The sequence below is a fragment of the Punica granatum genome, chromosome 5 (genome assembly GCF_007655135.1).
Source record: "Punica granatum isolate Tunisia-2019 chromosome 5, ASM765513v2, whole genome shotgun sequence".
In the NCBI taxonomy this organism is placed as follows: Eukaryota; Viridiplantae; Streptophyta; class Magnoliopsida; order Myrtales; family Lythraceae; genus Punica; species Punica granatum.
In genome coordinates, this window is record NC_045131.1 from 22,882,701 (window position 1) to 22,901,856 (window position 19,156).

The following is a 19,156-nucleotide window of genomic DNA, read 5'->3' on the forward strand; positions in this document are numbered from 1 at the left end:
TTGCAAGTTGTCATCAATGAGGAAGGAAGGAAAAATCCAAATTGGACTAGTCATGCTAGTGTCAATATGCGTGAGACAACTTAGACATTAGCCAAATGTGATGTCTTTTACTCAATCCACCTCCTTAGAATTCCTAAATATATGTGCGGTCATTTACTTGTAATAGATCATGCTATAAATGTAAGATGTTACATATGCTAGAATGCTAGAGAATTCTTGTGTCTACTAAATGCATACATGTGGATGTTATTTTGAGAGGCTACATTTATACTTCTTCTATCCTTCAAATATTTTCCCATTGCCTCTATCAATTCAATAAGCACACACCACCTACTAGCATAAAATAAATCACCCAAATTTCCAACATCATGTTCAAAAAGAGATCTATCTATAAAGTTTCCACTCTACTTCAATCGGATCTGTTTCGGGCATGCCTTCAGGGAGTTGGTAGCAGCCACGACCAACGGCTGAATACGATTTTGGACACGAAGGCCCTTCTAACCACCCAAGAGAACCATCAAGGCGAAAGTGTAGAGTTGAGAACTTTGATAGATCATAGATTTCTCTCAAGGACGGGCAATTAAACACTGTAATCGAATTCAAGAATTTCATGTTTTCGACCCCTCGAACTGCCACCAAGTTTTTGCAGTCAATTATTTCAAATTTTTGTAGCATCCTGAACCCTGACAGATCGAGGATTGATTGAGGGAGAGTGCACCAGTTTATACGCAAATGCTGGACATTTCCTAGTTGAGGGAGCTCATTAACGAACCTGCAGTGCGATAAATCTAATTTTTTCAACCCCTCCATCTCCCTAAGGCATTCAGGAAATCTGATGCCTGCACGGATACCAAGAAGGTGCAGCATTGATAAGCTCAAGGGAAGTTGTGAAATAATCTGCAAGTCCGGACAATATAATCGAAGCTCCTTGAGACGAGGGAAGGCGCTGGTGTCCATTTGCACGTGAGTGATACTTCTAAAGGCAAAGGTGAAGCTCTCTAGTAAGGGAAGGTTCTTGATCCAGTTCGCATTAGAAGACGGGTGCCGGCCCGGGAGGTTCAGTACAAGCTCGTCCATGTTGCCGGTTAACTTTAAGTTGTTGAGGCATTCCAGGTTCGATAGATTAGGCAGTTTCCATAGCGACCGAGAACTAACATGCAGGCTGGTCAAACTAGAGGGAAGATTTGGCAATTCTTCAATTTTGTCACAATTGCTTAGAAAGAGCTGCTGGAGGGCGGTAGCTTTATATATCGTCGAGGGCAATCCACAAATTCTGGAAGACGAGGGCCATCCCCAACTATTATAATTGTTGGAATGCGATAGGTCTAGGATTCTCAGCCGGGACAGCCTCCCAATGTCTTCTGGAATGTGCTCCAAAAAACTATCTGCTGCATGCAACTCCTCAAGCTTCTCAAGGTAGCCAATGGAACTGGGCAACTCCCTTATCCAAGAAGAGTTCATCTTCATCACCCTCAAGTCCTTAAGAAGTCCAATGGACATGGGCAACTTGTTTACTGGTGAAGATGAAACATCTAGTTCAGTCAATAAGCTCAGGTATCCCAATGTCTCTGGAAGTTCTCTTACCTTAGTAGAAGCTATGGATAGCTGCTTAAGTTTCCTGAGTGCCCCAGTAGAGGGTGGAAGCATAAAGAGATTCACAGACTCAATTTTGAGGATCGACAATGAACCTAGTGTACCGATGGGGAACTGTATGGAAAAACGCTGATCTTTACCGCAATGTACCACCATCAACTCCTCTAGATTTTCTAAGTTTCCCATCTCTTCAGGTAATCCTCCAAGAGTTTGACAATCCCTGATATTCAAGTACTTCAAAAGCCTCAGTTTGCCGATGGAGCGATCAATTTCTTGTAGCTTCCCACAGGAATCGAGGCTCAACCTCTCCAGCACCTGTAGCTTGGAAAAGTTTGGTGTTCTCCTTAGTTCCGTGCATTGGGAAAGGTCCAAGACCTTAAGGTTTTCTCCGATCTATAAAACAAGTAATTAGTCACGAACAAATGAAACATCAGATCATAAAAGAAACCGAAGGATCCAACTGAAAGGCATGTTAACTATCAAGTTCTTTTTTTTTTTTCATTTATAGATATATCAACTATTAAACAATCCTCTACAAACTTGCAAATATTAATTATCTTGGAATGATCACAATCAATTGTACAAAATCATCGTAAATGAAATAGTTTGGTTATTAATAGATTGCTTTTCTTTTCTTTTAATTAATAGAATAGCTTGTTGGTCTTCTTACTAAATTTCCCGTGAGCTTACAAGCGGACAGGCCCATGTACGCGAAATGAGTGTGAAGTCAGTGTGCTAGCATGTACGTACAGACAGATGCATGGAATGAAAGGTGAAGCCAGACATTAAGCAGCATAATGGATTGGGCTCGCTATGTTTAGGTTGGATTCTAACTAGACGATTCCACCTTAAATTTTACAAGAGCCAGTAACTTGATAAACTCTCCTAGATTTTTATCTTATCTTATCTTATCTTATACTTCTTATATTATATTTTCTAAGAGAAAGTTCGATTTTGTAAGTAATACTTATTTTGAGGATGCAGATGAATAGTCGAAAGTACCCCTTATTCTTAATTTAAATACAACACAATTTAAAATAAAAGAGGAGAGTTGAAGTATAATATTGTCAACTTAATTTTATTCCTGTCTTTCTTTTTCCTCCCACTTGTTAATGTAATCTCATTTTTTTATTCGGTTACAAGACCGACCGTAGGTCTAATACAATGATATAAAAATTCTGATAATTATAATTAAGGGGCACAGATAGTCCACTATGAGTATCGAACTTAAGACTTCTCGATTACTAGGTAAAGGCGAACCTCATCTCATTTTACTCTCTCTTCCCAATCCAATGTTGTATAACATTACATATGTTTCTTTTTTTTTTTTTTCAAATTCTATCTCCATGAGCGTACTGGAAAAAATCATTATAGTTGCAGAGGGTTAGGCCGTGATATATAGGGATACACGGGTAAGTTTCTAGTATCTTGTAGATAAAATGTATTTGAAGTAATTATTATAGCTATGCTGGAATTCATTTTTGTTTATTGAAAGTCCAATTAATTAGTTATTGCTAACCACTTGGCCTGCGCTTTGTGCGGAAGCTTACACAAATTCATGTAAATAATAATCGTGAGGCACGTAAAATTAACTCTCCTTGGAAATATCCAATAAATTTGTAAATATATTATGAAAATTTGACCAAAAAAAAAAGTTTAACCCTATATATTAAATGGGAGACTCAAAACGATGTTTTACAAGGAGCCGAGGGTTTACGGAAGACTCTTACGTGGGACATCCTCATCGATTGAATGGGAGATTCTTGAGAGTAGTCTAAATTCGATAATATATAAATATAGATATAGATTTGGTCTTTGATTTGTTTCATTAAATATCGTAATCCTGATTTTATTCTCCCCGAAAATCTCTTTTCCTAATTGCACTTTTGAGCTGTTTCAAATTGGTTAAATTATGGTGATTTATTCTTATTTATACGCTTCCCATTTTACACCAAAATCCCATGGTTTGCTTTTGCCCTTTCTAATATTTCTTCTTATCGTGACAACAAGGAGAGAATGAGAGTTTCTGAGGAAGAGTGATTAGAGAGATATCTAAGAGAGTAGATTAAAGAAAAATTATGGAAAATAGATTTTGATCATTCTTTAGTGAATTGAGGCTCCAAGACTTGCATCCGGCTAGCATTCGCCATTGTCGCTTACTAGGCTCTTGAGCTTACTCCCCAATCTCCTTTTCAGATATTGTTTCAAATTTTGGTATTTTTAGAGTTCAAGCATTTGTCGTTCGATAAATGACAACTTGTATTCGAAGGTTTCGTATATGTGAAATATTTTTGTACAAATTATATTGCATGACAATGAATTTATATTTATTTATCTATTTATTATTATTTGTTAATTTTATTCTTTTTATAAGCTTTTGGTAATGCGTCGGATTTGAATTCTCCAAGCCCAGAACCGAGGCTTACAAATGGTATCATAGTTTAGGTATTAGATCTTAAATGGGAACCTAGCATTTTTGGGTTCGCCACATGATCTTGTTTTAAAACCTTTTTAGTTTAATGTGGCTCAAATTTGAGAAAGTGAATTTCAGGAGGAACTCTTTAAAGGCGAGGAGATCGTAATACCCTATATTTTTATATTATACAAATAAATGTATTAGGAGTAAAATATTATATTTATTAGAAATTTATTTTTATTTATTTAAAGTTCAATAAATCAGTTGTCTAATTGATCTTTGATTTATTTCAATAAATATCACAACCCTGATTTCATTCTCCCCGAAAATCTCTTTTGGTAACAGGCCTTTTGACCGGTTTCAAATTGGTTAAAATATGAGGATTTATTCTTATTTATACGCTTCCCATTTTACACCAAAATCCCATGGTTTGCTTTTTTCCTTTCTTTAATCTTTAATATTTGTTCTAATCTTGCCAATAAGGAGAGAGTGAGAGAGCTATGAGGGAGAGTGATTAGTGATATCCAAGAGAGTAGATTAGAGAAAAATTAAGAAAAATAGATTTTGATCATTCTCTGGTGGATTAGGCTCGAGGCTTGCTAAGGTAAGGGATTGTGACTTCTGCTAATGTTTGCTAAACAAAATACACTGAAATTGATATTATTTTGGGATTTATTATTTTATAAATTTATGGTTCATCTATGATAAACTATTGATTTTGTGATCTGGTTTGGAATATTTGATAATTGTGAAAGTCTGTTTGTCTAAGAACTCATGTGGCTATGACTTGGACTCTGCCAATGGAGATATACTAGACTAGTCAATTAGATTGCAACCCATTAGCTGCGGGTTCTTGATCTATTTCACAAGGATATAGCGTGAGTCTAGTCATATGTATTTGTGATTCTACTTCTATAATATCAGTTGGATTTATTTGGTTACCGAACAAATTATTTTTAACGCATGATTCAACTAGTATTAGTCTTTGTCACTTAGTAGGCTCTCGAGCTCACTCCTCAATCTCCTTTTCAAATATTGTTTCAGGTTTTGGTGCTTTTAGAGTGCGTAGCGGAAATAAAATGAATATCAATATATTATATTGTTGTCTTTAAATTTGTCGTTCGGTAAATGACAACTTCTATTGATAGGTTTTGTACACGTGAAATATATTTGCCAGTTTTATCAAATAGCATTGAATTCTTACTTATCTATTATTATTATTATTGTTATTATTATTTCTTTTGATAACGAGGAGTTTCGAAGTTCGCTCATAATTCTCAAAACCTTGCGGGCCCATAGAACAGGTATTTATTATTATTATTATTATTATTATTATTATTATTATTATTATTATTTTATTATTATTATTATATGAGCTTTGGTAATGCATTGGGTTTGGATTTTCCAAGCCTCGAGCCGGGCTTATAAAACTCATAACAAATCTAAAATTTTAAGCTAATTAATGAAATTTGACAACCGTCTTACGTATGCCCAAATTTTTCTTTGTATAGTTTCGATATAGAATTCTTAAGAGGTTCTATATATGTGTTAGGTTTCCTGTTTCCTAGAGTTCTTGAATGAAGCCAGTTAATTAAATTTACGATTTAAATTAAATATCCCAAAACTTGCAAGCTCCTACGTAGTGTTAAACTATATCAATTGAAATTAAAAATTAACAAACACGGATATGAGAAATTACGTACCTTGATCTTATTAGGCCCCCAAAACCAGTCATCCGTGATGTTGCTAATTGAAAGGTTAAGAACGACTATATCTTGCAGCACCAAATTGGTCACCTCCAAATATTCCTCCTCACGAGTAGCACTCCTATGTGAACTCCAAGAGAACCATTTTAGATCTTGAAGTGCATACTCAAAGTCACCTGTCAACTGCACCCGATGCAGTTCAAGAAACCTGAGACTCTGTAGAGGTTTGATTTGTTTCGCAGTAATAGTAGAAAGCGAGCTGTCGAAGCCATCATTAGAGCTACTTAGACAAAATGCATCAGTGTCACTTGTTCCCTGCAAACGAGTATAAACAATAAGAAATATTTTTGTACGTTTATACCTCAATCATTCATTTTTGGATCAAAAACCCTTATTTTCTAATTCCCGCTCCCACACATCAGAGTAGTTTCAATTTTGTGTCTCATGGGATAAACAGCACACCTTTTTTTTCCCAATGTGAACCATCTAAAAGTCCAACGGACTCTGACTAATTCAGGTTCGAAGAGAGTCGATCTATTAAACGATAAAGCTCTACGGCCTGAGTCAATCCCCTCCGATATCAACAACTCATATATTATGTACTACTATAGTACGTTTTTGCAACCTACTACCGTAGAAAAACTCCGGTTCAATATAGAGTTTGCTATCAACTTATTAACTAACTAAATTTACATAATTAAGATTTAATTTAATTTATAAATATTTAACAGCATGCTCTAAGAAATTATTGTACAGTTGCATTAGCCTCTTTACCTTCAAAAAATTTTATTAAAAAATGCAAAGCAACAAAATATATGTTTAAAATGGAGAACTTCTTGTTCCGAAGTTGTATTTGCACTACTCTTTGAAATCAATTCATTAGAAGATTATATATATATATATATATGACTCTGGAATAAAAGATGATTGTCTAAAGAGCTATTCTATGTTACCCCATCACAAAGGTCAATTGAAGGCTTAGCAATTAGGTTTGATCTATGTCGGTTGGAATCGACTTCAGCGTGTCACCGAGGCTGATTTTCTCTAAGCCAAATCCCGGCAGGTAAGTTGAAATGGACCTAGCTAGGTTCAGTACCAAATGGTGGTCTAATTGAATTCAGGCTGAGGGACCGGCCTGATAGATGGACTTTTATCTTACGTCAAGTCACGCATATTTACAGAAAATAAAGTTACACACTAATATAATTTAAACGTACCTTCTCTTTCAATAGAACGTGTTTAACTTGTTTGGTCGACCATAACCGACTACGCCTTTCGGGACGTTTCAGATTTTCTTGGATAATGATTTCCCTTCCAAGGTCTCGAATCAAGTCGTGCATCCAGAACATACTTTTTTCTGAGATCTTGATAAGAGACATTGATTTAAGGCGTTCGACTCCCTCTTCAGGCTGAAAATCGCATGCCTCCCACATATATTTTGCATTCATTGTTTCTCTGTCGACAAAAAAGCATACTATGTCGAGGAAGATTTCTTTAGTCCGAGGATCCAAGGCCTCAAAGCTGATCATAAGCTTCTTCTGGACATCGTTATGTGATGCTATCACGTCTATTTTGGATTTCCATTGGTCCTTGTCTACATGATGAAGATACGAACCCATGACCTCGAGAGCCAGCGGAAGCCGTCCACAAGCGGCGACAACCTCCTTCGAGATTTGGAGGCATTCGATTGGAGGTGAGTCCATCTTAAATGCATGTTTGCTGAATAGTTGAAGAGCATGGCCAAAACTCATTACGGACATGCAATAGACCAATACACCAGGACGCCCCAAAATGCAGCTTCGATTCCTTGTCGTGACGATTATTCTACTTCCCAAACCAAACCAAGTAGGATCTCCCGCTAGGTTCTCTATCTGCTCGTGTTCGTCCAAGTCATCGAGAATAATGAGAACCTTCTTGTTCATGACAGAGTCTTTGATTGTCTTGATCCCTGAATCAATATCAGAGATTTCCCTCATCCTAGGGTTAAATTCTCTCAAGAGCATATTTTGCAAATGTACGAGACCATTCCGCTTTGCTGTTTCTCGCACGTTGCCAAGAAAGCAGCAATGGTGGGAGCTGTCACGACTATCGCAGAGTTGGTTAAAAATGACCTTGGCAAGAGTCGTCTTGCCAACTCCGCCACTTCCATGAATTACAACGAACCGTACATCAGCAGACCCGATATGGAGTAACTTCCTCGTGGCATCAACATGATCATCCATTCCAATCAGGGGACCCTCCACAACTTTATGTTTCACCTGCAGCTTGATTAGAATCTCCCTCACAACTTCTTTACTCACTTCTCCATAACTGCCACATATAAAACTATCATGTCAGTGAAAGAAAATCTTGATACTCATATATATATATAAATTAATTATATGAGCATAACATTTAATGAAATATCTACACAGTATATTCACCAAAAAAAAAAGTATCTATAATATATGCATGCATGTACGGATATTTGTAAATCTGAGCGTTCCAATTTTCAGATCTTTCCACTTCTCAAAATTCCCCTGTAAAAAAATAAAAATAAAATTGACTTGTACTCTAGTGCAAAAAGCAAAAAAAAAAAGTTTTAGTTTTGATATTGGTTGTGGGACTATCCGTGTCATTTTATTAGCTATTAGGAATGAGAATTTCATTACATTAAATCCACGAGTCTCCCTTAGAATCGAGAAAAAAAATAAGCTTCGGTTCTTAGCAATGAGGATATAATTTTTCTTCATATCTTTAATTGTTGTCGATTTTAAAGTTATACTTTCTTTCTAATATTTTTCCTTTTTTTTCCCAATTAATTGTGATTCTCAAATAGCATGAGTTAGACCACGAAGTGTCGACTGACATATTAGCAAAAAATGCAAAAAAAGAAAAAGAAAAAAGAACAGAAAATGATATAATGATATATCTGAAACCGAAGTGAAAATAACTTGTGATTTTATAGTTGAAAAAATTGTTCGTGATAAGTTTAAGAAAATGTTGAAAGTTGGTAATTTTAAGTGTATTTTAACCTAAAACAAACGTGCATCTTTTGTCCTTATTCTCCTTCACATTGTTTTTTTTTTGCGTGAACCCAAGTATCCGGAAGTCCAATTGGACCGTGACTAATCTAATCGAGCCTGATCGGCTCACTAAGGGATAAAGATCATACAACATTGATTTTTTGTATTCACAATGACTCGAATCCGAAACTTTGCTTAAACTGAACAAGAGCCAAACTGTTTGAATCAACCTACATTAGTGATTGTTATTTCTCTTATAATTCTTTATTTAATCAATTTTGATGTTAAAATTGAATTGAAAATTTTTGTTTGAAATATGGAATATTATGAGTGTTATATGTTCATAAATAATTGTATATATTAATTTGATGAATATAGTGTTATTTTTTTTCAAATTTCACGCGACGTAGGGCAGGGTCGTTGTCTTGTATATATACATTGTTTTAATTACAATTGAATAATTACATTGAAAGTCATTCCAAGATAAAAATTTGGGTAGCTCAGCTTCTCTATTTAGATGAGTAAAATTTTCTCTTATTGCTATATGATTATGTGAACTGACAGGTTGTGGTACCTAATTTCTTATAAATTCAAGAATTCTTTTATATTTTTCTGAAGTAGGACACGGTGATTTTCAAAAGAGAGTTTTATTATGAAAAATTTTAAAATTTGAAATTGAGAGAAAAATAATAAGAATTATTGTATGGCCATAATCTTCCTAGTAATGTACTTTCAGAAGACCTAAAGAATAGATTTGCAATTGCATCTTTTTCAATTTTTTTAGATAATTTTCTTCCTGGCCAAAACAAGATCATTACATGAGTATATTCAGTATATATAGAACAATTAGATAGATTAAGGCATGTACTTATAATATTGATAATGATCCTCTTGGAATTTTGCGTCCATAGCTACGCAGCTACCCTTTTTTTTTTTTCCTGAGCTGTGTTGCAAATATTTTGGTAACTTTAAGCAATGAAATAAATCAAGCAACATCGTACTGGGCCCTTGAGCCTCCTTCGTAACCGACAAAAAGAAAAATCAAGCACCATCTGTCCTTTGGACTTTGGAGCTGACCTTTTTATTTATTTTTATATACTTTTTTATCTTTCTCACAAATAATATCATATTTAAATCATTCTTTATCTTTTTTGTTTTAATTTAGGTTATATTAGTTTAAATGTCCTTCAATATTCATGGCCGATTCTCTCTATTGTTTTTAAATGCCCTTAATATCAATGGCAATAACTGATTTATCTATTTAATAATACTTATTTTAAATCAAAAGGCAAATATTCAATTTATTTTTTGACATCCAAATACTTATATCACCTTGCATACATAATTTCATGAAATAAAACATATTATCTATGTCAAGTGATAGAGCATGAATATCCCTTGTGTTACTACTGGTTGCAAATTTAGGGCCAGTCCATACACCCACTGCACGAGTGGAATACTACTTAGTTTAGTCAAGTGTAAGGGCCAACCTGAGAGCGAGGCAAGCTGGGAACGGGCTGAAATGTACGATTCAAAGACCAAGTCAGAGACTACTGAACGTCTTGCAGAGCAACTCTCATCGAGGACGTTGAGACCTTTTGAAAAAAAAAAACTGTTTTTTGGCTTAATCTGCCTTTACTAAAGATCAAGGAGTACACTTGTTCTCCGGCTACTAAAGCAAAGCTTTTTTTTTTTTTTCCCAAATCCAAGTTTGACTCTGATTAGATCCTTAGCGCAAGCGCTAAGTAAGCTTATTAACTAAATAAAATCGAAATATATTAATACTCCTAGTCTAACAAGCCCTATACTTACACAAAAAAGATAAGTAGCCTTTTTTTTGTTTTGAAAAAAAAACTTCATATATATAATTACAAGGTTATATATCAATCATGTTAAATAACGACAAATTATATGTTTAGTCCAATAGTTAGCATCGCATCTTTTTACAAGAAATAAAATGTGCAATGTTCCATACAATAATGTATAAATTAAATTTATCCATAATTTTCTTATTGATATAAGAAATAAGATGCGCAACTTGATCAAAGAGTACCATCATCGGATTAAACCCTTTTCTCTAATCCTTCATTAATTTCAAGTCCTTTTTTATGGTTCGATTACGTATGTGCTAGCTTGACAATTTATATACACACATATATATATATGGGGAGACACGTAAATAAGATAAAGGAGAACAACTTGGCAAGAGTGGATTTATTACCCAGGATAGTCCATCAATGTCCATGCCTTGATCCGGCCAACCTCCTTGAAGGTCCCCTCCAACTGCGCTTTGTCAAAGATAGCACCAACCTCTTCAAGGGCCCTTCCCCACTTAACTTTATCAGCATCATACTCCTTCCCATATTCGCTTAGTTGATCGCGGTATAGTTTCGTCTTCAGCTTAACATCGTTTGCTTCCACCTTGTAGAAGATCGGCATGATGTCCTTCTTAAGCTTGACCATCTCAGCGAGCTCAAGGAGGCACCATTTGCTGTTTGCGTAGTTTGGGGAGAGGATCGGTACACAGACTAACGATTTATTAATCGCAGTCAGAATCTCCTTGATTTTATGGCCCGGGCGGAGCTCTTCATTGTCCCTAAAGACGCGTATCCCAGCATCTATCAGAAAATGATATAGGCAGTCCGTGAATCCCTGTCGAGTGTCTTTTCCTCTGAAGCTCAGGAACACCTGATAATCACTCTGCGGATTTTGTCCACATATATTATACAAGGAGTAAGGTATTGGTTCCACCCAAAGAAAAAGTAAGGAATTGGTCATGAGGTTTGAGGATTGTATTCCACCCAAAGAAAAAGTAAGGAATTGTTCCTGAGGTAAGAAAAAGTAAGGAACTGGTCCTGAGGTTTGAGGATTGTATTCCCGACGTAACACATGAACTAAAGAACTAGTGGAAAACCCAATCTCTTTACCTTTTCTTATTCCCCTTCTCAGTTATAGATATTTATGTAAAGGAAGAATTGGTTGTAAAAGTTTTGATCTTAAATCCTATAAGTTTAGTTTTGCAAAAAACAGTTTTAAATCGTTTCAAGAAGTAACAGTTTTGGTCCATTCCGTAACCGACTTTCAATGGACGATGACATGTGATGCGGAAAAAAAGGTCCAGTTAGGAATCCTCTGCCCAAAACGAAGGATCTTTGGGTTCCCCTACGACTTCGACCGCCGCTCCGTGACCTGAAAGAAAGGCTCTTCAGATTTTGCTCGAGAGCCCCCTCCAACGCTTAAGTTAGAGGTGTAGTTTGAAGAGTATTCAAGAGTGAGTTTTCAGATCACAATAGAGGAACACTAAGAGTGCGTTTGGATTGAGAGTTGAGTTGAGTTGAGTTTTGGTTTTAATTGGTTTGTAATGATTGTATTGTTGAATTATAAGAAAAAGTGTGAAAAAGTAATAAATAATTGAGAGAAAATAATGATTAAGTAATGATTGTGTTGTTGAATTGTGAAAAAAGTAATGAATAGTTGAGAGAATTTAATTTTAAAAATTGAATTAAATGGTTAAAAATATTTAAAAATTAAAAAAAGTAATGATTGTGATGTTGAATTGAAGTTGAGTTGAGTTGAACATTGTTTATAAAACAAACACACCCTAAACCTTTTTGTACCAAAGTGTAGATTTAGTATTTATAGAAAGGCATTGGAGATTATATCTGAGCTATTCTGGGCTATTTGGGCTTGGGCCCATTAAATTGGGCTGAATTTGTTCGTTTGCAACTGTGAAGTCCCGCTTGTGGGAGGGTGCGGAAGTTTATTAGCCCGAGTCAGGGAGGCTCGGCGGCCTTCTCACGGACGAGGTACGCCCGGCGAGTCCCCCTGCGATCGGGGGAAGCCAAGCGAGCCTCTCACGGTCCACCAGGCAAGCACACCATGGTTGGCAAGGCAAGCCCCCCGCAGTCGACTCAGCGAGCCCCCCCGAGGTCGATTCCTCAAGCCCCCCTACAGATGGGGAATGCTCGGCGAGCCTCTAGTTGTCAGGGGACACTTAGCGTGCCGCCCGTGGTCGGGGAACGCTCCATGAGCCTCCCGCGGTCCGCTCGGCGAGCCCCCCACGGGCAGGGAACGCTCGACGAGCCCCCCGTTGATGGCGGATGCTCTGCAAGACTCCAGTGGTCGAGGGACGCTCGGCGAGCCTCCAATTGTCAAGAACTCTAGGGGAGCCCCCGGTTGTCGGGGGACGCTTGGTCAGCCCCCCGAGGATAGGCGACGCTCAGCGAGCCCCCCGCAGACCGGGGACGCTTAGCTTAGGGCCCAAATTGGGGGATGTGTGTGATACTTCATGGGCTTACTTGGGGATTACCGACATCCATTGGGGTGAGAAGGGCTTGATGGGCCTCCACAAGCCTGTCGGGTCCTGCTCAGTGTAATACAACTATCACTTGCCCCCAGTTTGCAACCACATGGTCGTTGCCGAAAATTAGATTTCGTCAATTCACGGTGCCCGTGATCGAGGGTGGCTTCTCGGTTTTTCTCGATGTCACGTTTGACCAAAGTGTGCTGGGGCATAGGGGTTCATGGTCTTTCATTTTTTCGTTTGGGGCTTAGCGCCTAATTTAAGGGTTTTGACTTTCGGGCGGCCTTTTGTCGGCACGGAAATGAGTTTTGAAGCCTGAATGGGATAGGGAAGCGTGCCCCCAGTGCGTCACAGAAAGAGTTTTCCTAAAGTATATGTAGCCTAATGGATGAGACGTTCTTGAGCCCGTAAGATTGAGCTAACGGGTCTGGTAAACTCAAGCCTAGGTTAGATTGAGCTTGATGGGGCGAGGTGTACTCGGGCTGTGTTCAATGTCTATGCTCCCTACAAGTTACTCAAGCTTATAAGAGACCCATCGTGGGGACCGAACAGGCGAAATCTGCACGAGTCCATATCGAGGGAGTATTACTTGAGTTCCCATGAGAAGGACCGAGGTCCCAAGTGAAGTTACTTAAGCATGTGGGGACTGAGCGATAGGGCGAGAATACTTGAGCCTGTAAGCGGTATCGTCATCCGAGTCAATTTTCATTCGTCGAGTTTATGGGGACGTAATGAAAGGTTGAAGATACTCAAGCCCATGAGCAGTCTCATTGTTTGAGGCTAGGTCACTCGAGCCCGTAAGTGGTGTCTTCAACTGAGACAAGATCGTTCGAGCCTATGGGATGGAGTGAGAGAACGAGGATACTTGAGCCCATAAGTGGTGTCAATGTCTGGGGCGAGGCCGCTCAAGCCTGCAGGATGGAGTCGAAGGGCGAAAATACTCGAGCCCATCATAGTCGGACGAAGTCCCAAGAGAGGAAACTCAAGCATGTTGAGATTGATTGTGAGCGCATGGAGATGTCTAGAGCCCATCATAGTTGGTCGAAATCCCAAACGAGGACACTCGAACCAATTGGGACGGAGTGCGAGGGCGTAGAGGTGACTTGAGCCCGTCGTAATTGGTCGAAGTCCCAAGCGGGGAAACTCGAGCCTGTCGGGACTGGGTGCGAGGGCGTGGAGGTGAATCTAGCCCATCTTAGTCGGTCGAAATCTCTAGCTAGGAGACTCGAGCCTGTCGAGACTGAGTGCGAGGGCGCAGGTGACTCGAGCCCGTTGTATTCGGTCGAAGTGCCAGGTGAGGAGACTCCAGCCAGTAGGTACGAAGTAAGACGGCGAGGCCACTCGGGCCTGTAGTCTTACGGTCGACGTTCATAGGTGAGGTTGCTCGAATATGTGGGGACGGAGTCAGAGGACGGGGTTACTTGGGCCCGTTGTCTTCGATCAACATCCATAGGCGAGATTACTCGAGCCTGCGGGACGGAGTCGATGGGTGAGGTTACTCGAGTCTGTTGTCTTTGATCAACGTCTATAGGTAAGGTTACTCGAGCCTGTGGGAACGGAGTTGGCCGTGTGTAGACCTGAATTCGTCTCCTCTAGGCTTGCATGTGTGCGCACATATCACACGGCTTAGGAGTATCCACCTTCCCATGGGACGCGTGATGGATACACGCGAGAAAGAGTTCCCACTATCTTTTTACGACCCGGAGGTTGAGGGCCGGTGAGTCGCTCAGGTTTAGGGTAAGGAATACACCTAGTTGCTAAGGCATATGTTCTTGCAGAACCAGGAGTTCCGACTTCAATAGTTCTATTACGTCCGGGCCTACATCCCGCAAGCCCTATCGATACTCTAGTTTGTTTGGGGTTTGTCGTTTTTAATTTATTTATTGCGTGAATTAATTTTCGCTAGTCTTTTTTGGTTTGACACTATAAATTCGTGAAAATAATGGATTCGGACTAAGAGCCCAAGAGAAGAGTGGATCCTCGTGTTAGAGGATCGGTCTCTTGTCCTCATGTCTCAGCTAATCGGACCATAATGGCCGATTCGCTGCGTGGACCAGGCCTGTGACTCATGTGGTCCCACTCGTCCTAGGGACTCATAAACTGATTTGACTGGTTCTGACTCTCGGATCTCGCGCTCCCCAACCGAGATCGTTACATAAATGAATATACAAATAAATGCCTCGCAATGTACTCTTAAATAAATACAAATTACATCAAGTGGATCCCGGTCAATTCATGTTCGGCCAATGTTCCATTCACGCTCACAGTAGGTTTGAAAGACCGAAAGTGAAATTAATGCGACGCAGGCTCATGAGAGCCGGAGGTCGGGTCCGACCGAACCGACGAATCCCAAGAGGACTGAATGGTCCTTGAGATAACCGTGGGACCAATCGAGCTTCCAGGTGATTGTCTAACCTCAATCAGTCGAGCTTCCAGGTGATTGTCTAACCTTGTTTCGCGCATCCTGATCCAAGTCATCCTTCGCTTGGATGCTACTCGGGTCGGAATAGTGACTCGAGATTAGATCATATACCGTGCTCTGGTCGTGCGCACTCTGTGTGTATGAGGGTGTTGGATCCGTGATCGATGGCTAGGGGTGTTGGACACCGTGTTATTCGTGTCCTATAGATACGAGTTCGAACCGTTATAAAACAAACAAGACAGATAAAAACGGATAAAAACAAAAAAGACATACAAGGTGTGAATTAATCGTCACATTTACGTGATTATCATATGAATCGGGGTTGCTTAGCAGACATGTCTCTATCCTAAGCAGATAAAAATAAAAATGACACATGTGGTGAAAACCAGCCATAGGTTGCCCTGAAAGAGCATGTAGCATTCGACTTTGCTTAGAAAAGACTTGACAGACATGATGTCTATTGTCATGCCCGGAATGTGTGCGTTTGTTTTAAATTCTTCTGTTTTGTGACTTTGACAGATTAATGTGTTATGACAGATTTGTGTTTTGTCAAAATCCTAAAACTTAGGATTTTGCCCCTTTCGCTTCCCTGTGTTTAGCTATGTCAGGTGTGTGATTAGTCTAATTTTGTGTTTTATGATAGACAAACCCGATATAAGCACAAATTATGGACATTAAGGTTCAGAAACATATCATCACATTTCAAATCAAAAGGAACAAGATTATTTGAATGCAGAAACTCCATTCCTTGCGTCTATTGCAATTATAAGCTATTACCATCTATCAAGATAATCACGAAGAGTAGATGAGGAAATGAGAAAATGGAAGAAAAATGCAAAAGCCGCTTTGCATGACTCCTGAAGAATTTTCAAATCCCTAGTAAAAGAAACGATTCACAATAAACCATATCGATGGACGGATTATTTATCCTTGTATACTAAAAAATGTCCAAATAAATGATCAACCATCACTCGCCTAACAACCAAGATGTTGCAGGTTCGATACTCAATGGGACTACACATACTCTTTATTAGCTATTAGAATTTCTATTTCAGTATATTAGGTCTATTGCCCCCCTTGTTACTGAAAAAAAAAATAGTGTTGACAAAACTATTTTTGAAAGAGTACCCAAAATACTAATGAGTCAATAAACGATGTCAATAAGAAGAGTTAAATGGAGAGTTGACAAGAAAAATTTTCTAAAAAACAGACACATGTTGTAGTTATAGACGTAAGTGTCAATATAGTTGTGACTTTCTATAATATTGATGAAATATAATATCAGAAAGTTTTTCTAATTAATCCTTAAATTGATCGGCATGTGAAGTAATTGTTCTTTTATTCGTTTGGAAGTAACATAAGGCTCCGTTTGCTTCAAAGGAAACATTTAACAGGAAAGTGAATCCCCACTTTCATATGTTTGGTAACAAATAAGTGTTTGGTAAATTGGGTGACAAATTCATTTCGACCAAACAAGTAATACTAAAGTTTGAAAAGTGAATTCCATTAAAAAATGAGCTAATTGCATGAAAAATCATCATTGCACCTATTTTCAAATCTATCACAAACTTCAATTTTTGATGCAAAAAATCATCAACTATTAGTCAAGACCCACATTTACCATCCATTCAAATTTCCATCCACTTTTATGACGTGGCAATTTACATGGCTAATGGCCTCTTACGAAGCAAATAACAGATGGTTCCATTCCGTTTCATGAGTCCTGTATTATCAAAATGTCATAAAAGCCCTTCTTCATATTCTCTTTCTATCTTCTATGGTGGGCAAAATTGTCCATTCACCCATTCTCATAATATTAAAATAGTTCAAAATTGAAAAGGAAAAAAGGCGAAAGACATTGTTTATCGTCTTCCCTTCCCAGGGGGCTCAACACAGCCGCCACCTCCACTGCCCACCTGAGCTCCCCCACTCGCTCGTCCTGCTAGTTTCACGGGGCGCAACGGAAGCGAAAAGAAACAGAAATTCAAAATTTTCTACCCGTGAAACTAATTCCAAGACCTACTAGAAGAATAAAAGTAAATAAAAGCGTACCTGGAATATTTAAAATTGTCGACCGAGCGTCCCACGCGTGACGCCTCTACCGGTATCCACACCGACTTTGTCGACGAGTCTTCGAGATCGACGGTGCTAGCGGCCAACACTTGAAAGAAACACCGATGCAACACCCGAAATTTTCAGACTAATGGACCTAATTTGAATTGAACAATTCAATTCAAATTATTTATATATATATGCTCACATATATAAAGCATACACACATATGCATGTACACATATATGTATCAGCACATATATAAATACATATATATGTGTTTTATATTAAATATATTTGTGCCGTATGTATCTATATATATAGAGCTTGGGGGGGACGATTTTCTTGTCCATGACCGGTGTGGGACAAAGTGAAATAAGGATCCCAAATTGCCATGCGTCATCGTTTTAATCGTGCATCAATTTGGTCCATTTAATCTAATAAATCGAGTCTAATTAATCCACAAATTTAATCTCATTAAATATCCGATTAATCGGTCACACCATAAATCATCTAATTTCAATTAGACGATTTTATTGTTTCAAAATATCTCGTCAATTTAGTCGTAGTGTGTGACCCTGTATGTTCCCAATTACGTTGACAGTAATATCGAAATCTCTATTTCAATATTACAAACAGTGAGCGACATCTAGCAATGTATTACTGTTACTCAAGTAATCGGAAAGTCAATTTCTCGACGAACCTCGTGACCTATATTACCGTGTAATATAATCCATTGTCCTCTATATCTCTATTGAGCCCAAGGCATGGTCGATGACATCCTTGTATGGCTCAATATCTCACTTTCTTGGTTTACCGGGTAAGTCTATCAGAACAAATGAGCTCGATATAGCTATATCGACTCATTTGAGTATGCATACACTTTTAGACTTAACCACCAAGTGGCCGTGAGATATCGCTCCCGTTTCGTAGGAGGGACAAATCCTATCTCGATCACTCACATTCCTCTCCATGCTCTGTGATATACCCAATAACTGTCTTTCTAACCAACCTATTACGGTGGCGTTGACAGTATCAAAGTATATGACATTACATGTAGGAATCCATTGTGACCTCAAGTCAAAGGACCATTACACTATAGTCACTTTGAGATATGCTAATGACAGTTACGTAACAACCCATGTAGCAATCTCATGGCGGGTCAGTCCAATACACATTACTCTTAATGTATACATGTGGTGTGACTTGATATCTCCATATCCATGACCTGTGAGACTTGGTCATCAATCAACACCCATACTAGTCTAACCGTATTATCGTTGTCCTAATTAACGATAATACTTTGACTATGGACATTTAGGAATAATGTTCAGTAATTATAGGATCTCACAATCAAGTCACACTTGATGCCTATTGAACATACTATTCCAAGGACATTATTATGTAAAATCATATTTAGCGCAATCTACACAATAACAGAAATGCCTCGTTTTATAATGAAATAGATATCATATTACATAACTGATTATAGATTGCCTCTAGGGCATACACCAATTCCCAACAATCTCTCACTTGCACTAGAGCCAATCTGGCATCTGTCTAATGCCAATAGATCTAGTGTGAGTCTCGTGCTTGCGCTGCAAAAGAGGCTTCGTAAGTGGATCTGCGAGATTCTCATCTGTTGGTATTCTGCATATC

At 38.4% G+C, this 19,156-nt stretch overlaps 1 protein-coding gene across 1 annotated transcript; it reads right to left on the reverse strand.

Moving 5' to 3' along the window:
* Window positions 1–133: 133 nt before the first annotated feature.
* LOC116209070 (TMV resistance protein N-like) lies at window positions 134–11,498 on the reverse strand. The gene is made up of 4 exons (XM_031542632.1): window positions 10,942–11,498; window positions 6,933–8,025; window positions 5,713–6,030; window positions 134–1,986 (listed from the first exon to the last, which is right to left on the reverse strand). The coding sequence occupies exons 1-4, from the start codon at window positions 11,496–11,498 to the stop codon at window positions 385–387; spliced, it is 3,570 nt and encodes a 1,189-aa protein (XP_031398492.1). The 3' UTR covers window positions 134–384.
* Window positions 11,499–19,156: the final 7,658 nt, after the last annotated feature.